General features: G+C 46.3%; 1 protein-coding gene across 1 annotated transcript in view; it reads right to left on the bottom strand.

The window, feature by feature from the left end:
- Positions 1 to 25,799, bottom strand: part of LOC308145738 (SH3 and multiple ankyrin repeat domains protein 1-like) — a gene marked incomplete at both ends in the record, with an annotated part of 32,078 nt that extends 6,279 nt beyond the window's left edge. The window contains 20 exon segments of the mRNA XM_080517266.1: positions 421 to 501; positions 689 to 824; positions 1,649 to 1,773; positions 1,859 to 1,941; positions 7,495 to 7,573; positions 8,937 to 9,050; positions 10,798 to 10,937; positions 14,880 to 15,010; positions 15,158 to 15,333; positions 16,342 to 16,408; positions 16,500 to 16,577; positions 16,675 to 16,791; positions 17,711 to 17,752; positions 17,951 to 17,997; positions 18,000 to 18,117; positions 18,444 to 18,595; positions 18,725 to 18,833; positions 18,929 to 19,000; positions 21,524 to 21,727; positions 25,329 to 25,799. Coding sequence (XP_080373392.1) covers positions 421 to 501; positions 689 to 824; positions 1,649 to 1,773; positions 1,859 to 1,941; positions 7,495 to 7,573; positions 8,937 to 9,050; positions 10,798 to 10,937; positions 14,880 to 15,010; positions 15,158 to 15,333; positions 16,342 to 16,408; positions 16,500 to 16,577; positions 16,675 to 16,791; positions 17,711 to 17,752; positions 17,951 to 17,997; positions 18,000 to 18,117; positions 18,444 to 18,595; positions 18,725 to 18,833; positions 18,929 to 19,000; positions 21,524 to 21,727; positions 25,329 to 25,799 — 2,542 coding nt within the window.
- Positions 25,800 to 26,542: the final 743 nt, after the last annotated feature.

Raw genomic sequence — 26,542 nt, 5'->3', positions numbered from 1 at the left:
ATCCTAATTTACCCAATTGCTGCTGTTGTACAAACTAACTTCCTCCTCTTGATATTTTGGCAGAAAGTAATTTACAGTCCGTCTTACTTTTGTCACTGTCGTTACTTTTAAAGAATCTCCAGACCGTGGCCATCGCCACATAGTACTACTAGTATATATAGTAAAAAATAAAAATCTTATTCAATCAGTTATCACCTTAAAAAAACAAAAAAAGATATTGCAACATTACTGAATGACTTATTTTTACTTGGATTTTTTATTAAATAATTCATCAAACTTCTGCAGAAAAGGCCCGGTCCGCCTTAAACGAGCTTTTTCCAGTGTGACCCCCCCCACGAAAAGCTGCAGCGAAGTCCACCTCAATATTATACAGATAAAGACGTAAAGAAAAAGGCTTTTTTGTGTAACGTCTCCTCTCACCCATGTCTTCCAGCTCTGACGTCATGGACTTGGAGCGCAGGGCGATGGCGGGAGGAGTCAGTCTCTTGGTCTGCTGCGGAGCTGCCAAGGGAAGCCGGCCAAATGCAGACTTAACGTTTCAGATTCTTGTATAAACACGCAGTCGCCAATGACAACCACACTGCAGCGGGCTTTCGGGGGCGAAGTAAACACGCAATCAACTTCATCGTCACACCATAAACACGGGGTGGGAGTGACATCGGAGGGTGGGGGAAAGTTTGAGTCCTACCTCTTTTGCGAGCCGTGTCCTCCAGCTCGGGGTTCCGGGCGACCATCACGACTTTCACCATGAGGCTGTTGCCGCCCTGGCGGATCATGTTGACCACCTGCCGGTGGCCCACCTTCACCACGTTCTGGCCGTTCACCTGACGGACACCAAGAGTGCAGAGTGAGAAGCGACGCAACAAAATTCAATCCAGAAATCCACTCGCGCCACAAATAGTGGGCCCCCTTTCGGGAACGAGGCCTCGGCTGGACTCTCCCGGTGATTACTGGCTCAGCTCTGACAATGGCGCTTTCCCGTCTTCGCCACACAATGGCAGATCTTTTTGAAGGCTTCGATTGAAGTGAAGTACTTTATTGGGCCTGCTCCTGGCGTAGCAGTGACTCAGGCAGGAACTCAAGTAAATCACAGTTACAAAAAGCTCAGGCAGCTACACAAGTGACTCATATTAGGTTGAATACCAATTAGCGGTATGTGTCGGCTCTGACAGAGGTTTGACAATCACCCTTTTCAGAGGTGAGCTTTCCAAAGCAGCAGACGGGAACTTTAAAAGGTAGAAGGTGGAAAACAAGCTCTGATTCTGCGGAACAGGAGTGAGACGTGCCGCAGTCCCTAAAACAAAACAAATCTAACAAAGAGTATTTTCAATGAAACCATCTTGATATCACAACCTGCAGAACGACCGCAGGAACGAACCACTATCACATTCTTATAAATATATGCGGCGCGCCCCAAATACTCCTACCCGGTCTGATTTACATCTTCAGTACTTTGTTACTTTTGCTCAAGTGGTGACGGAAGGAGGCCAAACATGCTGCATTTTCACACTTTGTCTCCAGCGATCTGACCAGAGGAAGCGAGTACTTATACACACGATATAAACACAATCCACAATGGTTGAGAACTGTTTGTTTTTTTGGTGTTTTTGATCCTGGTTAGTGTATTAGTTGTACGCTGTACACGCACCTCTATGAGGAAATCCCCCATCCTCAGGCCTGCTCTCCAGGCCACGCCCCCCTCATCGACAGACTCCAGGTACTGCAGCGCGGGGAATGCTGGCGTTGGAGTGAACTCCTCTATCGGAGTTTGAGCTGCAGAAGAGGGGGGGGGGGGACGGGACAGGTGAGACACGGGGCTGGACGACAGACAGAAGACACTGGAGACATTTTTGCTCACCTTTGGCTCCCCGAAGCACGAAGCCAAAGCCCTCATTGTCTTTCTTCTGCAGGAGCACTGTCTTCTCCTTAATGATGTAGTCACTTGGAGAGTAACGAGGGAGCAGAGGAGAAGAGGAAATGGGGATGAAGAGAGACAGAGTAAAAAACGGAGCCGGTTGGAGAGGAGGAGAGCTGTATGAGTTCACAAGCAACGACGACAACAAAAAAAAAGCCTTATTGACATGCAAATAATGCTTTTTTTTTTTTTTTTTTTTTTTTTTTAAATGTAAGAAATAGCCACACTGCATCACATTATGAAATCACACTGCAGCAAAAAGATAGCTTGGCTTGAGAAAGTCATGCAAAAAAAAAAGGGGGGCCGGTGCACAAAGGGGGTTGATGGCAGGGATACAGTGAGTGTCACAATGGGAGGAATTGTGTACGAGATGGCACATTGCATACTGTGGACTAATCCAGCTCGAGCCGACGAGCGCCAGGGCCGCAGGAACGGCACATTAGGAAAAAAATGTGCACATGCACTGATAATGGAAACTTCCAAATGCACCTTAAATCGCCGCATTAGCGCTCGCCTGCCTCTGGCAGCTTTTTGCAAGAGGACGGCTTCAGCCCACTCCTGTGCACCACGACCGGTCATACGTGACACTTCGAATTACGTGCGAGAAGAAGTTGGACGGGCCTCTAATCCCCCCCCCCCTTGTCTTGCTCAGATGCTGCAGTTAGAGGAGGCTAGGAACAACAATCAAGAGACAATCGGAGAAGCTGCAGAACAAGCTACGCTCATTATTCAATGGCCGCGTCTGGGACTTTTGGCCGAGCCGCTCGCTGACACAGGCCCGGTTAAATGGACTCCAACATCCATGACTCATTTCGGAACTTGACTTTCTAACAATGTCAATTCGCCGTGCCGATGCGAGAGAGAGCCCCCCCCGGGGGCCCTCGGCGACGACGCACGATTCCAGAGAAATCCCACATGTTTTCCTTTCCACAGCTCATTTCTGTGTCGGGTTTGTGCTCCTCGGGTTAACACAAACTGCCACTCCGGCAACAATCGAATCAAGGGATTGGGTTTCCTAGAAGCGCGACACTGTGAGCAAACAGGACCAGTTGCCCAATCAAGGAGTTTCCTCTACATACAGTGAAAGCCTGACTGCTGAAACAATGCGGTGCAGCTGCTTGCGGTTTACTGAAGCGCAGGCTGCAGCGGGATGAAGCTTTTTCTTTTTTTTTTGTTGCTTTTCCATCTTCTAAATATAACATTTGGCGAAATTATATGTGCATTCAAACCAGAACATTTGTGAGAAGTAGAAACTGTTTTTTTTTTTGGCTCAGACTTAAATGATCTGCCAGGCATTGCTTGCTGCAAAGCTGCACGGACATTCTGCCTCAATGGCTTGAATAAGCAGACCCACAACTCCAGTAGCGGTGCTAAATTCACAATAAATGGTCACTGACAGCCAAACTTTGGATTGGCCGATCAGGCCTGCAGGTTAATAGAAACACTCTTCAGCTCGCCGCGGTATATTCAATATGACTCTGTCCATCTATGTTCTCTCAACCACTGAATGGTAATAAAGCAACCACCGCAGAATGAAAATATCCTCCACGCCGTCTCTTACAGTAGGGAGCCAGCCGCTTCCTGTGTAATCAATCCAACAGGTGATACAATAAAGAAGTCTGTGGCAGCGGAATCACAGACGAACAACAAAGCCGTGAGCGCCGGCCTCCAGACCTCCAGACCTCCAGACTTCCAACGGCGCAACTTTAGCGCCGAACAGACGATCGCTAGTTTTCCCCAACCGAGGTCCGTCCCTCGTGTGTGTTCTCCACCAATGTTACTGTTTCGCCAACGCACGGCCGCCTTCCAGCCATCTGCTCCTCACACCTCATTCCTTTTTCTCTCACCCTGTCCTCCATCATGCTTTCCCTCTCTGAGGGATCAAAGTAACACGGAGTGGGTGGACGCATCCATCAGGCTCCTCATCCGTCTACGGGTACGAGAGCGAGGGGGAGGGGGGGGGGGGGGGGGGGAAACATGGCCGCCCCGCTGGTCCTCGGGGGGTGCATCCCAACTTTCAGGGCCGGCTTACAGTTTAACACCTGATTTTCTTTACGCACTCACGGTGCCTTCCCTCCCTCCCTCCCTCCGTCACTACAGTGCCCACCTCCGTCCAGCCGCGACGGAACATAAAAACGCGTAAACGTGTCGCCGGTGGTTGATCGCCGTCGGCCGGCAGGATAGGCTCTCTCTCTCTCTGAACTGGCTGCAATGAAGCTGTTAAGCCTACGAGAGACGAGAGTTATTATGTACCCTCCTGAGTCATCCTCTCTTCTATCCACAATCACTGAGGGGGGAAAAAAAAAAAAAAAAAAGGGCAGCTTTTTAACTATTCACCTGCTGAGCGTGCATGCAGATAGAGCGGCTGCGTGCGGACGTTACCCACACATCACAAGTGAAGCGCCTGACAGATGTTAGCGATGCACATTGTGGATGGAGACGTGGTCTACAGACCGAAGACACAAATACACGGAACGGAGAGACACTCCCTCATTAAGAACTCTGACATACACAGATGTAGAGAGCCACATATATTTTATTTAGTGTAGAGTCACATGCAAACATACGACAAGACAAATGCTTGTACACACACACACACACAGACACACACACACACACACAGAGACAGATGCAGATGCATGACTGGTATCTTAAATTAAAGCGGAACAGAAATCCATAATCCACACTCTTTCCACTTACTGACATATTCACTTTCATCCCTTGTACAGTCAGAATATCACACTTTTTTTTTTTTTTAATAATACAAGGAAATACATCAAAAATATGAGATAGGACTAAAGCATTTCCCCCCCCCCCCAAAAAAAAAAAGAAAGAAAGAAAGACAGGGGTAAATGGGAAGTCCTGATGAATTAAAAATATCTGCTTAAAGAAACCATGACTCAAAGAGAATGAAATACACCCACACTGTCTGACTGAAATGCATCAATATGTGCTCTCTTTCATGCACTGACACACACACACACACACAGACACACACACACACACACACTTTGCATTCAAAAACACGGGAGGAAGACACAGAAATAAACATGCTGCAGAGTCTCCATTCACCAGCTACTTCCGCACCACAGATCTGCACATGCAAAGGAAAAAAAATAGCAATTTCAGACAGACGTTTGCACAAACACACACACACACACACAAACACACACACACACACACGCAAAGAATACATAGCTTATTAGTCTGTCTTTGAAAAGGCCTCTCAATAGCATCATCTACCTCTCCCCTCTCTCCATTGTCCTCTCCTCACATCCATAGCCAGCCAATGAATGAGGAAACAGCCGCTACCTGTAAATGAACCACACGCTCCTGTTTCTGGGGCCCAGTGACGGCCACGAAGAAGAGAGGGAGAGAGAGAAATCTCTCTCTCCGCATCCCCCCATTGCCATGTCCCCCCCTCCTCTCTCTCTCTCTCTCTCTCCACCACCACCTCCTCCCTCCCTCCCTCCCTCCCTCCTCCCGGTCTTTCAGCGAGAGCTCCGTCGGAGAGAGCCGCGAGAGTGGAGGAGAGCGAGGGAGCGTGAGGCGTGAGAGAGAGAGGAGGGGAAGGAGAGGGGGAGAGAGAGAGAGAGAGAGAGAGAGAGGGCGATGGTCTGCACCGCACACACTTCAGACGAGGGAAAGACAATGTGAAGGGAAAGACGGAGAGCGGCAGTGATCATCACCACGGGGAGAGAGAGAGAATAAATGGTGCGAGTGTGCCGGTGGATGAAAGAAAGAACGTTTGATTGCGAAATGGGGGGGGGGTGGGGGGGGGGGGGGTGATTTTGCCGGCTGGGGGGGATGGGTATGAATGTAAGTGAACACGGGGAGGAAGAGGAATATTCGCCGCTCGGTGCATCACAGATATGCCCACAGCTGATTCCCACCCTGGATTTACGCACACACATACGTAACTGCCAACTTTGCTCTCGCTCCCTCCTCCTCCTCCTCCTCCTCCTCCTCCTCCTCCTCCTCCTCCTCCTCCTCCTCCTCCTCTGTCATCAGCACTCGGGGCTACCAAACACTCCATCTCTCGCCGAAACGGTCGTTGACATTCTCCCAAATGCCCGGCCGCAGCGGCAGAGCGTGCGTCCCGTCGCCTCGCTCTTAATTGAGCACCACTTCACCACCGCGCCGCAATTACGCCTAACCAACTTAAAGCGCAGGTAATACAACCCCAGCGGCTGCCATTTGCATGTGGAACACTGACGCATTAATGACATTTTTTTTTATTTTTCTTCTTCTAATCTTCCCCAATGACGGGGAAAAGCTCCTCGCCACAGGGGGGCAACGTCAGCTATAAAGTGCGAGAGACTAAAAACCTTAAGTCTTTCTCACTCGCCCAGGGACCTGAAGAGTGTTTCAGTCTGCCCGTGACTCATCAGCAGGATAATGCACAACACAAGACACAACCTTTTTTTTTTTTTTTTTTTTTTGCCATTTACATGCTCACTCGCTAAAAAAAAGAACGTGACACGTCGTCACAACTCGGCTTCCCAGAGCATCACGAAACTCACTCTTCCTTTCATTACGACATTATTGTGTTCAGCGTAACAAGAGAGGAGGGGGGGGGCATCGGAGAGACAAGTGCATTTATCTGGTGGAGTCAAAAAAGGAGGGGGGGGGGGGGGGGCAGAGCTGAAAGTGACATGGCCGCTCTTTGTTCTTTTAAGCGCTGACGTGGTTTTTGGCACAACAATGGAGAGCGGGCGGCGCTCGGGATCAGCAGGAAGCAGACAGGGACGGCACGGGAGACGACATGGAGGTGGAGGAGGTGAAACAAGTGGGCCCTCGTACACAGCAGAGCCTCGTGTCGCCGGAGCGGGCCCCAGGCCCTCAGACTGACGACAACTAGACCAGGGGTCGGCAACCTTTCATGTTCAAAGAGCCATTTGGTCCCGTTTAACACTGAAAGCAACACACAAAGAGCCGCACGCTTTTATTTTGACGGTCCCACAGGAAGACCACGCCAGGAGGACACGACACACTGAACCTTCTGAATAAACTGCTGGTTGACGACTTACAACTAATAAACTAAACTACATGAACTAAGCAACAAAAACACAATTACTACCGACACTACAAACCTAACATAACCCCCAATGGTTACATTTAAAACACCACAAACAGAAACTCCCATAATGCATTGCAGCTCTCAGCTGGGATTGTTAGAACCATGAGTGTGAGCCGTGTGGCTTCAATGTCGTTGAGTTGTTGTGTGATCCACCACAAATTCCACCACTCTCAACAAGTTTGCAATAAACTTGCAGAAAACTGTAGTTTTCCTGTGAAAGGTACAGGAAACTACCAGCCTCAGACACCAGTTGAGCTGCTGTCCAGCAATTCTACGTTCCTCATGCTATTGTTTTTGCGTAATCACTGCCGACCCCTGAGCTAGAACTACGTCAGTGGCTGCAGCCAACCAAGATCCCGGGGTGAGAAGTCTCTACTGAGGAGGGCACAGTGTTGATTTACTGCGGTAGCGAAGTAGCTGTGACTCCCGACTCAAAGCGCTGACTCGCTCAGTGGCTGCTCTTGTTTTTCGATGGCGGGCCGCGAGAGGGTTTTCCTACCTTGGGCCGTCGGTGCCATCGTACGCTCCGACCGTGACGTTACGAAAAAGCTTCCTTTTGGCTTTCTCGCCGCGCGTCTCTGCAAAAGGGGGGCATGAAGGCAAACCATATGTCTGATTTAAGATTTCAGCTTCCGTCACGACACCTTCTCCGTCTCCCAGCCAGAAGTGTCGGGTCGTCGGCGCCGCCATGCAAGCAGATCAAATATATTTACACCCTGGTTTTTTTTTTTTTTTTTTGAGTCCTCGGCGCTGGCATATGGTTTGCTCGGTGCGTGAACAGTGCAGCTGTGAAAGCTGAAGGAAAGGGCCTGCTGGTAAACACGAGTGTGACATGTGCCGGGTGTTACAGTGTTCTAAAGCAGAATTCCAGCCTGAGGAAAAATATCTAACCCATTTTCTTGCATGCCCCTCCAACGTGTCTATATTTATACGTCTCATTAACACACCTTACAACTTTGTCTGTGCAAAAACTACCGTATTTTCCACACTATAAGGCGCACTGGATTATAAGGCGCACCTACATTGATTGACATAATTTACAACTTTGTTCATATATAAAGCGCATGGAATAGACCAGTGGTCAGCCACCTTTATAGCTCAAAGCCATTAGGTTACATTTTCCACTGATTCTAACACCCAGAGAGGTGCATGTACTTTATTTTGATAGTCCTACCTGCAGCCTATGCCAGGAGGACACTACACACAAAACCTTCTTCACTGCTGGTTGACAACTTACAACTAATAAACTAAACTACATGAACTAAGCAACAAAAACACAACACTAACACAAGTATTACCGACACCACAAACCAAATAGAACCCCCAATAATTGCATTTAAAACACCACAAACAGAAACTCCCATAATTCATTGCAGCTATCGGCTGCACTGAGGAGCTCAGGTTGCAAGGCATGATGGGAATTCATGTTTTGTGTTGTTAGAGGTTATTGTGGGTTGTTGTTGGGCTTGGTGTTGTGTTGATTGTGTTTATGTGTTTTTGTTCCCCAGTTTAGGGAGTAATTATTTCATCTAGTTTATTTTGGTTTGTTAGAATGTTGGTGTGCAACCATGAGTGATGAAGGTGTTGTGTGGAGTGTCGTCCGCTCTGAAGATCCGGTTGTCAAAATAAAAGCTTCTGGTTGTTCAGCTGTCAAATAGCAGTCTCAAGTAGAGCAATTCTTCCATATATAAGGTGCACCGGGTTATAAGGCGCACTGGCAGCTTTTGAGAACATTTGAGGTATTTAGGTGCGCTTATAGTGCGGAAAATACGGTAACGGTAGCTCGTTAATCCGACACGTTTGTACGAGAATGAATAAATAGAAAGGAAAACATTCCAACTTGCAGGACTTGCATTGTTAAATAAATCATACCCGAGTACTACAGGATGGAACATGCTGGAGCGCAGTACTGCGGCGTCGCCGGCGGGGGTTTGGCCTCACCTGGTCGGTTGTCTTTGCCGGGAGCCGCCACCTCCTGCACGCAGTCGGAGGGGAACCAGCCGGTGCGTCCCTTCACGGTTCCCTCCCAGTAGCCGCCCTCGCCTACACTCAGCACTGACACAAACACACTTCATCACAAAATACATTGGTTACGCCTAGACACGTTTATCATCAGCCTGTTTAGAGCCGCTCCCGTCCTCCTTCCCGATATTACGCTATTGCTCGCGTTGAACCGAGCGACACCGGTTCTTGACCTTGACCTTTGACCCAATCGTGCTCAAAATCTCATCGATTTCACGGAATTCGGGGCGACGGTTTTTGCGAAAAGTTGGTGAAATACTACACACCAGGCAATAAAGTACATAAAGCCAAAAGCATAGCAAAAAAAAAAAAAAAGGGAGTCAGTATTTAATTATTTAAAAAAACTACTATGTTTACATTAAGAGAGGATGATAAAAAATGTTATTAATTAATGAATGCAGCAATATACGCAAAGGAAACTCGCAAAGTCAGCAGAGGCGTGTCCGGCTAATGAGAAAATTGAATATGTTTAAAGTAGAATTAAAATAAAAAAACCGAGTGCATCAATACAGTTTCATGTGGCTTCGTTGAATCAGGTGACAAAATTAACTGAGTCAGACTCAAACACTTTATCCTCGGAGAAACTCGTCGTCCTTACAGAAGCTGTACTTCACACACGGTGTGTTCTGAGTTTCCCTCTGCTTTTATTTTGTAATCGTACAGGGTGTGGCGGTAGAGGGCCAGCTCCACTTACAACGGTCAAACTTCAGTTTTCCTCACGCGAAATGTTGAGAATCACCGGTTTAAGCGACTTCTCTATGGGGTTTTATATTGGTGCCAAAATTCTGAGCGAGCGATGGGAAAAGTTGAGCGCAAAAAAATGTATTGTGCAACACTAATAGCATTTTGAGGAAATATTTAAATTGCGCAAAGACAAACTTGAGATTGTGCGCTCAAAAATCATTTCTGCGCTCAGATTCTTCCTCTGCGCGCTCAACCTCTCTCTCTCTCTCTCTCTCTCTCTCTCTCTCTCTCGCTCGCTCAAATCTCTCACGCACGTTGCTTCGGTTTCTGGAAGTGCCTCATAACCAACGAAGAAGAAGAAGAAGAAGAAGAAGAGGGAAAAACAAACTGCGGGGGAAAACATGTTGTAATCCAGGATCATTATCTTTAGTTTTCCTTATTTCTGTTTTCCCTCACAGTTTGTTTTTCCCTCTTCTTCTTCTCTTACGAGGAACTTCCAGAAACTGAAGTAACCAATCAGAATTCAACGCCTGCCCTGAATTTCTGTGATTGAGAGAGAGAGAGAGAGAGAGAGAGAGAGAGAGAGAGACAGAGACAGAGACAGAGACAGAGACAGAGACAGAGAGACAGAGACAGAGACAGAGAGAGAGAGAGAGAGAGAGAGAGAGAGAGAGAGAGAGAGAGAGAGAGAGAGAGAGAGAGAGAGAGAGAGACAGAGAGAGAGACAGAGAGAGAGAGAGAGAGAGAGAGAGAGAGAGGTTGAGCGCAGAGAAAGAATCTGAGTGCAGAAATGACTTTTGAGCGCAATCTCAAGTTTTTCTTTGCGCAATTTAAATATTTCCTCAAAATGCTATTAGTGTTACACAATACATTTTTTTGCGCTCAAATTTTCCCATCGCTCGCTCGGAATTTTGGCACAAATATAAAAACCCCGTACTTCTCTGGTTTTCTCCGCTGAATTTAAACAGGAAACACAACAGAGCGAAAACGCTCGACACCCTGTTCGGAACGCCACAATTAAACGTGGCCGCACTATAAGTTTACGTTCCAACGTCAGTCCTCCGCGTCCCCGCGGGGAAACGTGGACGCCTCTCACCTTTGACCTTGTCCCCTTTGCTGAGGGAGAGCTCCCTCTCTCCGCCGGCCGAGTGGCCGCGAGTGGCCACGTACACCCGGCCCGGCACGGCGCTGTACATGCGCTTCATCTGACCTCCCGCGCCGCCCGCGGCCGTCGCGCTGCGGAAGGGAGAAGCGAGGAGGAGACAGAAACCGGCAGATGAGTTGTAAAAAAAAAAAAAAAACCCAAAGCGAGACGACATCCTGCCTGTCAGGCTGCGTCGGAGGCCGTCTGTGGCTGAGTCACAGAAACCCGTCAGATCAACAGGAAGGAACGCCGCCGCAAGCTTGTATTTACTAACAGTGTCTGGCATCCAGTATGTCGGACGCATATTAAATAGCAGCGATTCCAAATACTGGACCTTCGCGTCACAAATCCAATTTGTCCAGTCATCCCAGTCAAGTCTACATATTTTTTAATTTTTTTTTAAACTCTTTATTTTCATTTTTTTTCATTTTTCTTCTTGACAGTAAACACAAAGAAAGAACAAAACAACAACACCAACACAATAAAATAAAAAAAATTAATAAATTAGCACAGAAAAAAGCAAACAATTAACAATAATAATAATAATGAAAAATAAATACAAAAAAAAAGGAAATTAAATAAAAGTAATAACACCAGGTAGTTATACATTAGCTATTGTCATGGTCTACTGCTTTTTTAAGTTATCAGTGTTAATTTTTCACTTCATATGCAGATATCACAAATACCTCTATCCATATTTATACATTCTCACTGATTTTATGTGTTATGTATATTTACAAATACACATAACACGGCAACATACAATACAAAGTCGACATACTTTAAGGTTAATGTGTGTCTGCATGTTCTCTCAATGCATTTGTCCCAGACTGCAATCCAACATGGAGCCGACCGGTGATTATTCACTACCTGGAACATTTGGCTGTGGCTCTTTGGTCAGATGGAGAATTTTAAATATATCCATGACGGATGTTCTCAGACGATCGTTCTTAAAGAATCCGTTGCTCCGGGATCGTAAAAATGTTCACTTTCAGAACCGTTGTTAATTATTCCGTTCACTGCAAAGCAAAGTGGATCGCGGTGCGCGTCGTATTTGGCTTTGGAGTTGGCGAAATACGGAATTACAGAGTAAACACAATCAAACACAGCGGCCGTCCACACGTCTCCCTCTGTCTGATGGTCAACATGCTGACAGTGGCATTTCGCTGGCCTGAGCCTGACGGCAGCGTCGCTGTGGTCTCGTACCGTTTATCACCAAGTTAAAGACGCTGAGCGATTGTACCGCCGCGTGACATTTGAAAAATCTAACTTGTGGCTGTAAATATCCTGTTGATTTCCCCTTTGTTGTGCAAAACAATGCACATTCACAACCCCACGGGTTAGTCCACGCTGGCGGATGAACCGACGGGGCCTCATCAGAGGGGACAAAACTAACTAGATGATTTTCAGTCATCACAGCAAAACTGATAATGTGAAGTATTAAAAAGTATAAAAGTTATTATAAAAAGAGTCAAGGACGTTAAGTTTCTAGGTGGTGTAGACGAAAAATTTAATTGGAAAGCTCATATTGATTATGTAAAAAGAAAAATCAGCAAAAGTATCGGCATTTTATATATAAAGTTAGAGATTTGTTTGATTGTAGCCTGTTGAATATTATTTATTCCTCAATGATTCTCCCTTATTTCAGTTATTGTGCTGAAGTCTGGGGTAATACTTCTAGCAGTACCACTAATACTTCTACCAGCACCACTAATACTTCTACCAGCACCACTAATACTTCTACCAGTACCACTAATACTTCTACCAGGACCACTAATACTTCTACCAGCACCACTAATACTTCTACCAGTACCACTAATACTTCTACCAGTACCACTAATACTTCTACCAGCACCACTAATACTTCTACCAGGACCACTAATACTTCTAGCAGTACCACTAATACTTCTACCAGCACCACTAATACTTCTACCAGCACCACTAATACTTCTAGCAGTACCACTAATACTTCTACCAGTACCACTAATACTTGTACCAGGACCACTAATACTTCTAGCAGTACCACTAATACTTCTACCAGGACCACTAATACTTCTACCAGGACCACTAATACTTCTAGCAGTACCACTAATACTTCTACCAGCACCACTAATACTTCTACCAGTATCATTAATACTTCTACCAGGACCACTAATACTTCTACCAGTACCACTAATACTTCTAACAGTACCACTAATACTTCTACCAGGACCATTAATACTTCTACCAGCACCACTAATACTTCTACCAGTATCATTAATACTTCTACCAGGACCACTAATACTTCTACCAGGACCATTAATACTTCTACCAGCACCACTAATACTTCTACCAGTACCACTAATACTTCTACCAGCACCACTAATACTTCTACCAGTACCACTAATACTTCTAACAGTACCACTAATACTTCTACCAGTACCACTAATACTTCTACCAGTACCACTAATACTTCTACCAGTACCACTAATACTTCTACCAGGACCACTAATACTTCTACCAGTACCACTAATACTTCTACCAGTATCATTAATACTTCTACCAGTACCACTAATACTTCTACCAGGACCACTAATACTTCTACCAAGACCATTAATACTTCTACCAGGACCACTAATACTTCTACCAGTATCATTAATACTTCTACCAGTACCACTAATACTTCTACCAGTACCACTAATACTTCTACCAGTATCATTAATACTTCTACCAGTACCACTAATACTTCTACCAGTACCACTAATACTTCTACCAGGACCACTAATACTTCTACCAGTATCATTAATACTTCTACCAGTACCACTAATACTTCTACCAGTATCATTAATACTTCTACCAGTACCACTAATACTTCTACCAGGACCACTAATACTTCTACCAGTACCACTAATACTTCTACCAGGACCACTAATACTTCTACCAGGACCATTAATACTTCTACCAGGACCACTAATACTTCTACCAGGACCATTAATACTTCTACCAGCACCACTAATACTTCTACCAGGACCACTAATACTTCTACCAGGACCACTAATACTTCTACCAGTACCACTAATACTTCTACCAGTACCACTAATACTTCTACCAGGACCACTAATACTTCTACCAGTACCACTAATACTTCTACCAGGACCACTAATACTTCTACCAGGACCATTAATACTTCTACCAGGACCACTAATACTTCTACCAGGACCATTAATACTTCTACCAGCACCACTAATACTTCTACCAGGACCACTAATACTTCTACCAGGACCACTAATACTTCTACCAGTACCACTAATACTTCTACCAGTACCACTAATACTTCTACCAGTACCACTAAGCCCTCAGTCCTGTTGCAAAAAAGAGCAATTAGAATCATCAGTAAGAAAGATTATAGAAAACACACCAATCCTTTATTTATTGAAAATAAACTTCTTAAAGTTAAGGACCTTGTCGACTTAAAAATGTTGATTATTATGTGGAAAGCAAAACAAGAAAAATTGCCAAACGATGTTCAAAATTATTTTGTTGCACAAACCGTTTGCCAGAGGAGAAAATATAATTTCCAGAACAATGTTTGCACGACGTTGTTGAAACAGAAACTTCCATCTGTTTATGGAGTAAAACTGTGGAACTCTTTAAGTGTGGAATTTAAATGTTGTTTAAGTGTTTTACAAATTTAAGAAAATGTACAAAGAGAAACTTCTGAGAGACGATGAAAAAATGTTAAAATAATTGACTGTAACTGTAGAACTGTAAGACAAAAGGCTGTTTTTTGTTATGTTGTGTGACCTGGTGAGTCGGGGGGGGGGGATCACAGTCGGGGGGGGGGGGGGGGGGGGGAGGACGATGGGGAATCACATTGATTTGATTTTGTTGTAAAGTTGCTAATAGGAACAGAAAACACAAGATTAATCTTCTCTCTGTTCCTTTTTCTTCATGTATGGATGACAAATATATATATATATATATTGTGAAATGGCATGACATGAACAAACAAACAAACAAATAAATAAATAACTAGAGCTGGAGCTCCTCCTCACCCCTGTCTGCCTCGTGGCTGCCGGTGCCTCTCCTCCGTGTCGCTCTGGCCTCCTCGACCCCTGGAGGGGGAACGAGTCCGGGTCCTGGGGCTGCTGGAGCTCCTCACACCTACCGAGGCCCGGCGCTGTCCCTGCAGGGACACATCGCCGCGGACAGGAGTGTCAGGGCGCGTCCGGTAACACGTTAAAGCTGAGCAACATCAGGGGGGGAAAAAACCCCATCTGATGTCACAAGAGATCTTGCAGGAGGGTGAAAACCGCCCTGCGATCTGCAGTACCTGTCCCGGGTTGGGATTGGTGGCAGCCTTGATGGGCAGGGCCAGGGGGTCGGACTGGGTCACCACGTTATCACTGTTTGCACGCAGGAGGGGGTGGGAGTGCAGTGCAGGGAGAGGCAGCGTGTGGGAACTCTCTCTTCGCTTGGGGACGAACTTGGGCGATTCCAAAAAGGGCACTGAGGACGTGAGAGGTGGTGGGAGGAGGAGGAGGAGGAGGAGGGGGGGGAGGAGGAGGAGGAGCGGGGGATGACGTGAAGGGATTGAAAAAAGAAAGGGACAATTAGGAAGTGAAAACAAGGGACGTCGGTAAATTCTCAAGAGGAATCCGGGGAAACACGAGGCAGACAAGTACGAGAAATCAGAGTACCGTATTTTCCGCACTATAAGGCGCACCTACATTGATTGACATAATTTACAACTTTGTTCATATATAAGGCACACCGCATTACAAGGCGCATGCAATAGACCAGTGGTCAGCAACCTTTATAGCTCAAAGCCATTAGGTTACATTTTCCACTGATTCTAACACCCAGAGAGGTGCACACTTTATTTTGATAGTCCTACCTGCAGCCTATGCCAGTACCACACTACACACAAAACCTTCTTCACTGCTGGTTGACAACTTACAACTACCGCTAATAAACTAAACTACATGAACTAAGCAACAAAAACACAACACAACACAATTATTACCGACACCACAAACCAAATAGAACCCCCAATAATTGCATTTAAAACACCACAAACAGAAACTCCCATAATTCATTGCAGCTACCGGCTGCACTGAGGAGCTCAGGATGCAAGGCATGATGGGAATTCATGTTTTGTGTTGTTGGAGGTTATTGTGGGTTGTTGTTGGGCTTGGTGTTGTGTTGATTGTGTTTATGTGTTTTTGTCCCCCAGTTTAGGGAGTCATTATTTCATCTAGTTTATTTTGGTTTGTTAGAATGTTGGTGTGCAACCATGAGTGATGAAGGTGTTGTGTGGAGTGTCGTCCGCTCTGAAGATCCAGTTGCCAAGTTAGAGTTGTCAAAATAAAAGCTTCTGGTTGTTCAGCTGTCAAATAGCAGTCTCGAGTAGAGCAATTCTTCCATATATAAGGCGCACTGGCAGCTTTTGAGAAAATTTGAGGTATTTAGGTGCCTTATAGTGCGGAAAATACGGTAAACCTTTGACGGACCTACCAATGTCCGAATCTTTGTGGTTTTTGATAATTTCCCCGAGTTCAAAGTGACCCGACATCACAGCCAGCTACAAGCAAACAGACACAGATATTATTCCTCTACGTCTTGCATTAATTGCATTTTTCAATTTTCAAACGGCACTCCTGGGTCCAGTTTACCTGAAAGGGGGTCTGACCGTGTTTGTTCTTGGCCTCCTTGCTCGCCCCCCTGTAGAGAAGCACGCGCACGCAGCTTTCCTGGTCATTACACGAGGAGACGTAAAGGACAACAGTCATTAACGCGGCGGTCGACTTCAACGCGAGGCGCCGCCGCCGCCGCCGCCGCCGTGCTCACCTTGTTGTACAGGGCGGAAATGTGGAGTGCAGAATTCCCCGAGGCGTTCTGGGAGGCGGCGTCGGCCCCGTAGAAGAGCAGATGCTCCAAGTGCTGTGCAAAGCCGTTCTGGCAGGCCTTGTGACGCCAAGAGCGCCGTGGAGTCATTCAGAAGGAAGTCAGTGTTATATTAACACAAAACAAAGACGTGGTTGTTGGTGAAAGATGATGAGGTGGAAACAGAGACAAAGAGAAACGTTCACGTGGAAATTTAACGTCGCCCCATCAGCTGAAAACGCTGCGCTGAGGTGAGAAAGACACACACGTACAAAAAAACCCCACAAAACCCCATTACAACAACCGGGACAAGCTTTCAGCAGTCGGAGAGATTTTCTCTTATTTGTATCCGCGAGGTCTAAAATATCGCAAGATTCATGCAAAGTAAAGAGGGAAAACGCAGAGCAATGGCAAAACCAAAATAAAACACCATGACAACCGGCTCGCGGCTCGAAAGGCGAATTTCCCTGAATGTCACAGAGACGCGACGATGCAACGCGCTCGTGGCGGCAATGAGACAAGAGACTCCATCACTGCTCCTTCTGAACGGGACCAATTACATTACAGTGAAGTGGAGGGTGGAGGGTGGAGTCGTGGAGGGTGGAGTGGTGGAGGGTGGAGGGGTGGAGGGTTGGAGGTGTGGGGGGGTGGAGGGTTGGAGGTGTGGAGGGTGGAGGGTTGGAGGTTGGAAGGTTGGAGGTGTGGAGGTGTGGAGGGGTGGAGGTGTGGAGGGTTGGAGGGTGGAGGGGGGGTGAAGGGGTTGGAGGGGTGGGGGGTGGAGGGTTGGAGGGTGGAGGTGTGGAGGGGTGGAGTGTGGAGGGTTGGAGGGTGGAGGGGGGGTGAAGGGTTGGAGGGGTGGGGGGGTGGAGGGTTGGAGGGTTGGAGGGTTGGAGGGTGGAGGGGGGTGAAGGGGTTGGAGGGGTGGGGGGGTGGAGGGTGGAGGGGTGGAGGTGTGGAGGGTTGGAGGTGTGGAGGATGGAGGGTGGAGGGTGGAGGTTACCTTATGGATTTCTTCCATTCCAAACTCCTCTTCATCTCTGTGCTATGAAAGAGAGAAGGAGGGGAGGAAGGAGAGAGAAAATGGAGAGGCGATTGAGGAAGGCAGACCGGCGTGAGAGAAGAGGGGGACGGCACGAGACACGACCAAGGGACAAGACGGGGGGGGGGTTGACGGAGGTAGTTGACGTGAAAACATGAACATGAATGAAACCACGCGGGAAACCGAAGACGCCCGGACTACCTGATGGGACTCGTCCCAGCCGTCCTCGTCCCTCGTCCCCAGCCGGGCCGGTAGTAGAGCAGGGTCTCACAGCAGGAGGTGTCCCCCCCGGTCAGCACGGTGTGGTACAGCGGGGTCAGGCCACGGCCGTCTTTGTAGTCTGGGGAGGCGCCCAGGGACAGCAGGGTCTGGAAGACACCGGGCGCAAACCACACAACGCTCGTGTTTCTGTGTCTCTACACCTGGATTATCGGGAAAAGACACATTTTAACATTTGTTGTCGTCGTCACGCAATTAAAGTTACGTCTAAAATCGTAACACGACATCGAAAGTGACGAGCATCAAAGAAAATGTTTTAAAACAATCAGAATGAATTGTCCTTCAGTCAAGTTTTACCCGCTGAAGTGATCAGGTATTCATTCCAAAGTTACAAGAAGAGGCACTTATTCTGATGTGCTTTTACTTTGTAATAAAGACATAGCCCCCCCCCCCCGCCCCCCCCCCCAGGTATTACCAGCAGCCCAGCGTGGTTGTGAGCCCGGACGGCCTTGTGCACCGGCGTGAAGCCGTCTCTGCTCCTGAAGTCCAGGTGGGCGCCGCCCTGCACCAGCACCCTGACGCCCTCCGCCGACACGCCCGCCTGCACCGCCACCGACAGCGGGGTCTCTGAGGGGGGGTCAAGGGGGGAGGAGGGGGGGGTCAAGGACAGTTAGAGGTTGAACGTCTCAGACGGTTCTCAGGCTGCTTCTAACATCATCCGGCGGCTCCGGGGGAGTCGGACGGTCAGAAACTCACCTCCGCTGTCGGGGTCGTGGAAATTCGGGTCGAGACCCTTATCGAGGACTTTGACGATCTTCTCCAGCGCTCCGGTCTGAATGTACTCCAGGAACTTCTTCAGACTGGCCTGAAGGTCGCAGGGAGGGAAGGGAGTGAACAGGGCTGAAGGCGGACGGACGGACGAGGAGGAGGAGGAGGAGGAGGAGGAGGAGGAGACGGTACCTTGGTGCTGAGCTTGGCCAGAGCCTTCTCGTCCAGGTTGGTCTGTTTGTACACTCTGGTTTTGTACCGGAACTGAAGACCAGACCAGAAAAAAAACGTACGCGTGAAAAAAAAAAGCATCGACCAAATCTGAGCAGCTGCCGCTCTCCCACACATCCGCTGCAATAACTGCATGAATTATCCGGAAAATGTAAATATTGTCGTAGCGGAGAGGCTCCCCGGGGCCATTCTGTGTGTTTTTATCGTCTAATATAGAAGGTTTATGATTGTGTACCAACTCATTTCTATATTTATATTCAAACAGCAAAGCAATTCATGTCCATACAAGGCGATTTACACAGAAGGCGCTTATGTACGACATGCTCCTACATATAATTTACAACATTTCACAGCTAATACATCCAATCTGGTTGATATAAAAAACATTTAGCAGGACAAGCAGGATTTATGTGAGGGTTCTAGAAACTGTGTGTTTATTGCACACATCCTTCTGTAAATGTTATTCTTATTTAGTGGCCCAGAGTGCAAATGTGTGTTATTAGTAAGTATTTATCAAACTCCACTTTGACGGCATTTTAAAAACAAAACAATAAAAAAAAACAAAAAACAGCTGTGAAAATGAAAAAGTGATTGTGATTTATCAATGACTGTGTGTTAGTGCCAAAACTCGAGAGTTGTGAAATATAACCCATTTAAAATATGAGAGTGCTTGAGCTGAAGTGGCTCCTGTTAGTCGACACGTCAGTTCCGCGTTGTGGCGGCGAGTAAATCAGCAGATGATGCGTCACGCCTCAGATATCGAGGGAACGTAAACAGAGTCATCGGCCTCATGATGTAAAAATCTACAACATTCAATGAGACAAATGTTTCCTGGAGTTACTAACTTAGAAGTCATGCAGTCGTTTTAAAAGTATGAGAATGAAACTTCAAAAACGTAGATTCTCATCAGTGTTGCAGGAGATTTACAGACGTGTGTGATTGGAGAGAAAAATGATTTTTGACAGGAACATCTCGCATCTTGTAACTATTAAGTCGTGGTATTATTTTAGCGAGCCCTCTGGATGCCGTACATTCCGCTGTGGAGCAATATTTAGCTACGAGGCGTCGCGAGTACGCAGACATGCTCTCATCGGGATCCTTGTCAAAAAATGCAAACGCTCTTGATTTGGAGCCAAACTCTTTTGAGTGCAGGACGCTTTTCCAGCCACACCCAGCGAAGCGGCACTTGCAGCAGCCGGACACCAGAGGGCGCTGTGACACAGTCATACCACAAGCAAGAGAACCTGACCGTTGTCTCACGTCTCACCAAAAATAGGAGGGATGTAATGCAATTTTGCTGGTTGCATAATGAACAAAATGCAATTAAGTCCATCCAGTTTTGTAAAGACTTCATTTAGAGTTCATTTACTGCGTTGGGCACGGGGATTTTAATAAAGGCAGAACTTTTGATATGTTTCTCTGCAAGCGCCTCCCGTTTTGAGGCGGTTTAACTCAGTTAAGAACAAGTTTTGAGACGGTGTCGCAGTGACGGTCTCTGGAAACGCCTGAATGGAAATTTTTATCAGAACTTTCAGCTTGTTTGAAATTAGGGATGCACCAATACCAGTATCAGGTCTCAGGTCTGACACCTCGCTGAGTACTTGTCATTGTTCCTGTGAAAAATCCCTGATATAACCCAGCGAGTATCATGTGACTTCCTGTGTCGCATAGCCTTCATGCATTGTTGGCGTACGAAGTATGAATTAGGCTTAATGGCATTTAATAAGTACTTGCGTCAGTACTTGATATCAGAAGGTAGCTAAATGTCAGTACTTGTACTCATTCTTTACAAAAGTGGTATCGGTGGATCCCTACTTGAAATCGTAATGAACAATAATGTGATGTTCAAATGTTTTTATCAGTGAGAGCTGGATTTGATCATGTGGAAGTGCACAAATGCTAACGGCCACATTACATTACACTATTCTAACCAATAAAAAGAAATACTGATAACAATTTGATTTTATAGAGCAAAGCGTCACAAACTAGCCATAGCTGAGTAAATGTTTGTTTTTTTCCTTTGCCTTGGAACATTTAGTCCATTCCTCCACTTGCATGCAGTAGAATTGTGTGTGAGCCAGACAGCAAAGTTTGATTACATCATGCATTAATTAAATTAAATCAAATCATTTTAAATCAAATAATTTTATTCTAAATTAAATAGTTTTATTTTAAATTAAATTATTTTATTTTAAATTAAATTATTTTATTTTAAATTAAATTGTTTTAAATTAAATAGTTTTATTTTAAATTAAATTATTTTATTTTAAATTAAATTGTTTTAAATCAAATTGTTTTAAATTAAATCAAATTGTTTTAAATTGTTTTAAATTAAATCAAATTGTTTTAAATTGTTTTAAATTAAATCAAATAGTTTTAAATAGTTTTAAATAGTTTTAAATTAAATTAAATTAAATTAAATTAAATAAAATTAACCAAACGTAACATTTAAGACTTGGCGGGAAACTTGACAGACCTTCACGGTATCTGACCAAGCCTGGATTTTTAATGCAACACTCAAGTCCCAGAGTGGGTCACGTTCGTCCGCCGCCATACCTCCAAGTAAGGAACCCCTTTCTCAAAGGACTGTGCGTAGTCTCGCAGGGGCCGCTCCTCCTCCAGGAACTTGGCGTCGCGTCCTTCTCCAGCCGGCTGGAAGAGGCCGTAGTTGTGGGCGTCCCACAGCGACTCGCTGAGGGAGCCCACGATCTGCTGCTTGGCGTTCCACACCGTGCAGTCCTGGTCAAACTGGAGACACCTCTGACACACACACAACGCAGAGAGACCAGACGGAGATCAGGTAAACGTCTTCCCATTCACATCTGCTCTGGAGGCTTCGACCATAACCTCAAATCTTCACCTCCGTCTGCAGCTTGTTACACTTTTACTTCCAAGTGCAACAACTAATTCAATCGTGTCTGATTTTTTACAGGTTTTTTTTAGAGTTAGTGTGTCGGGTTGGTTAAATTTACCTGCAAACTGTATTTTACTGTAACGGATTCATCACCAGCTGAATGATGGATGTATTAGAAAGTGCTGTGTGCAGAATATGAATTCATTACTTTTAAATAATTGATCACCTGCCACATGCGTGGAAATGAGATGACATGGGCTGTACCCTTTAGTCTTTCTTTAGATTGCAGGCTATAGCCAACACTTTTTCATTTTTTTTTAAATCTAAGAGGTAACAATTATGTCTTTTCCAAATTTTCTCGAGGAAAATATAAAAACTTGCTCCATAATTCACGGGGAGAGGAAATAACTAGTCTGCAGGGGAAACATTTAGCATCTCAGTGTGTGTGTGTGTGTGTGTGTGTGTGTGTGTGTGTGTGTGTGTGTGTTACCCTCTCTGGGGGCTCAATGGTCACAAAGAATATAATACCTTGGATGTATTATCCATGTGCACGGTGCGCCAAACTAGAGTCCACAGTGATTTGTGCATGCAGATATTATTCCATTTTCCCGACGAGAAAATATATATATATATATATATATATATATATTCTGTCGTTCATAATGGAGTGTGAGCTTTTTAAGGTAGGTGGCCAGAATGGGATGTGTGCATCCGTGCTTTTGTTTCATTTCACAGGACGGATCGTGAAACTGCACAGCTCAGCACACTTTCCTCATCCTACCCCCCCCCATCCCTTCCTCCACCCCTCCCTCCCCTAACCCCCACTAGGACGCACTATTTGATACTGTAGCCAACTGTATTGGCATGGCAACCGGTTCATTAGTGGAGGCAGGCACCCGTTGCCGTAGCAATGTCTTGGTGGTCCCGGGGAGGTAAACCATATGATGCCAATGAGTGTGTGTGTGTGTGTGTGTGTGTGTGTGTGTGTGTGTGTGTGTGTGTGTGTGTGTGTGTAAAAGCGATGGAGTGTCTGATCCCTGGGAAGGAAGGGTAATGTAATGTCGACTGTATTTTACACCGACACTTCTCTCCCCAATGTTCCGTTTCACACAATCGAGGATTTCCTCGGATCGCTCCGGCAGAATTCGTCTCATTCAGACCTTCAGCGAGCAGGATTAACAATTTATACGACGTATATTTAACTCCCCCCCCCCCTTCTTTCTTTGTTTATTTATTTATTCCCCACCCCTCTGCACATCACACTCATTTCCTCCCTGGGTTCCTCTAACCAGCTCCCACTATTCACGCCCTCCCTTCGTTCCGGCTCGATAACGACTGGGCTGCGAGGTCCGGGGGGTCCGGGGGGGGTCTCGGGGTGCCGGGAGCCCAACGTGACGCTCGTATGAGAACAACACCGGCGCCTCACACACACACATCCCTTCCCTTTTCCAGAGTGTCAGACTTCAGCAGCTCTCCCCAAACTCATTAAAACCCTATTAGATAATTAGCAATTACTGCTGTATTGAGGGCAGATCAGCTGACATGTAGAACAGTCGGCATGTTCAGGGAGTTGAAGACGGAGAAATGAAGACGTGGGGGTGGTGGGGGGGGGGGGGTTGTGACAGTGGACACCAGTTCTCACCTGGATGCACTTAGTGTGGGTTGGCCAATTCTCACCTGCCGCTGACAGCAGCTGTGTGAATTAATACAGACTTCAGTAATTTACGACGGACCTGACCTCGGCCATGTTGTTGTGCGACTGAATGTTACACGTCAAGTCTGTGTTGATTTCTTCTTCCTCTGGGGGGACCAGTCAGCTACGTTAGGCCGTCGTATCGCAGCCGGCGTGTTCAGATGGACGGGTTTTCGAAACACTGCAGAAAACACCCCTGGGTTCGTTTCACACACTAACTTGAAACAGATACGAAATCGGCGCTGCGGCAAAAAAAACCGATTCAAATTGTTTTAATTCGTCGACCTAAAGCTTTGGAGGGCGCTTGGCTCGTCTGAGTATTTATGAGAAAAGGTAAATCAAGCTTAAAGACACAGAGGGAGCAGAGGATTGCTGAACAGAAGAGGAACATTAAGGGGTTTGAGGGGGTTTCTCGTTGTGAAAGCGGAGAACAAATCACCGGGATGGGCTCCTCATGACTGCTGCTTTTAGGAAGATTGCATCAATGTGATGGGACTGGCTGCAGAGGATTCCACCTTCGCTCCTCCACGGACACAGAAATAACATTCGTAGGCTTCATTCTGCTTTCTTCTCGCACATACAGGAGCAACGGTCCCGTCATGCAAACGCAGGACGACTTTAAATCTTCAACTGGCGTGAAACTCGATTGCGTTCCGAGTTAAGATTGTCAAAACAGAAGCTTTTGCTTTCTGGGGCAGTAATCTGAGCGAGACTCTGCTGGAACGACTTCCTCGTCTGGAAAGTCTCCGGCCGGTGAGGGACGGTTGTTACGATACCGTGCTGCTAGCCTGACAGACTGAGAGCTTCTTGTGAGTGCAGAGGCAAACACCCGACACTTCTTCTTCTTCCCCACATGGAAAGAACCTATATGAGGATATATGCGCATATATGAAACATATAAGCAGTTTATATGCACATATATGACAATATATGCTCATATATGACAATATATATGCTGCATACATGCATATATATGCCACATATAGGCAAAATGTAGGTGCATATATGTGAATATACAGGCCATATAGGTCTCCTGTACTGCTTCTTTATTTACACACACACACACGCACACACACACACACACACACACACACACACACACACACACACACACACACACACACACACACACACACACACACACACCCTATATATCTCTCATTGGCAACTGTCATACATTATCAAGGCAATAACTGAGAACTAACTAAAACACAATTATGCAAGAACATATAGGTACATATATGCACACATATATACGTGCATATATGTACCTATACAAGTACCTGTATATGTGTACACATATGTGTACATATGTGTGCATATATGCACATATAATATAGGAAAACGGCCAATATTATATATGTCACATATATTAAAAAGCTATATCAAAACCTATATTAAAACATATATGTTTATATAGGTTCTTTCCATGTGGGTCTTCTTCTTCTTCTTCTTCTGCGCAACTTCCTTGAACGGAGTTCGGTTGCACTGTACGGGTGGAAACCCTCCGTGAGTTTCTTTTTTTTAAGTTGGCTTTTAACTCCGTCTAGGGCAGTGTGTTTTATTCTGTATGCTCTGTTTTTATGAATCTCTGGAAGGCTTCACCTCCCACAGTCAGCACCTGTGTTTTATTTATTGTTTTTATGTATTATTCTCGTATTTATTTCTTAATGTATTGTATTTTGTTTAGTTTTTTTTAATATACAGCTTTGTTGTAGAGCACTTTGGACGCCACTAGGTGATTGTAAAGGGCTATAGAAATAAAGTTTGACTGATTGAATGAGTTTGATTGACGCAGAAGAGGCAGCGCTTACCGTTTGCTTGATGTCGGGGATCCCGATACGAAACACCATCATGGTGAGGAAGACGTCCTCCAGCGGCGCCACTGTGGTCATGCTGCGCTCCATCAGCGCCCGTCTCTTCGCCGCCAAGAGCTGCTGCTGCTGCTGCTGCTGCTGCTTGGAGGCGGCCTGGTGGTGCAGCGAGGCCAGGTTGGAGATGTAGTTGATGCCCCGGTTGGCCAGGTTGCCCGGCCTCAGCGGCCGGTCCACCCTCTGCCTGCCGACCACGATGGCCGCCGGCTTCGTCCCCTCGCCGCCTTTGCCCTCCCAGGACTGCCGTCCTCCCGTCATCTCCTGCTCCCCCAGACCCTCTAACTCTCCGTTCTCCGTTTCACGGCCACCTCCTTCGTGTCTGTTTTCTGTTCCCTGCTCCTCTTCCTCCTCCTCATCCTCCCCATCTTTGTCATCCTGACCGGGATAAAAGTGCTCGTTATTTCCCAGCATCCTTAGCCGTTGCAGGGGGGGGGGGGTCACTGCAGCGAGGGCTGGGTGATACAGCTGTCATGGAGACAAAACATGGCTATCCCATGAGACTGGCTTCGTCCTCAGAAACACGCTGTGGGGAAACAGGCAGAGAAACGAGTAAACTTTGGTCACTTGTGTCTCATTTCACTGACAACTTAACAGGATTTGAACGGCGTGAAAACTCCAGTATGTGACAGACACGTGCAATAATAGAAAATCTCGCCACTGGCAATGCTAATAAGTCCACATGTGTGAATTAGCACAGAGCTGGTCCACATTTTCGATTTAGCCACTGGGAATGCATGTGGGAATAGCAGGCTGATGAAAGACGGGCTAAATATACACTCTGTGAATTCTTCGCATCGCAGGTCCTCCGCAGAACGGAGCGGGCTTGGATGTGCATCACATGAGGTCAAGATCATTGCCACTTTGTGATAATGGAGTGGAGCCCAGTTTGAGGTGCAGCCCAGGGCTAACGGCTAAATGTGAACGTCTTAAAGGAAAAACTCCACCGCTGGACACCTGGACGTGTTTGTCGGGATGCAGGAGCTCGTCTCACGCCGAGCGCTGCAGTCCAAAGTGGGATTTTAGAGACGATATGACAAACACGCAGTAAATTGGAATTTTCTGGGGTTTTTTTTACAGTTTGGCAAAAACAGAGGTGAGTTTGATCAATTTGACGACTCGTACATGACATATCTGGGACACTACAGTACGGCGGT

The sequence above is a fragment of the Blennius ocellaris genome (assembly GCF_963422515.1).
Source record: "Blennius ocellaris genome assembly, chromosome: 21".
NCBI classification, from domain to species: Eukaryota; Metazoa; Chordata; class Actinopteri; order Blenniiformes; family Blenniidae; genus Blennius; species Blennius ocellaris.
Note: the sequence above shows the minus strand (reverse complement) of the source record. Positions and strands in the feature narration are given on the sequence as shown.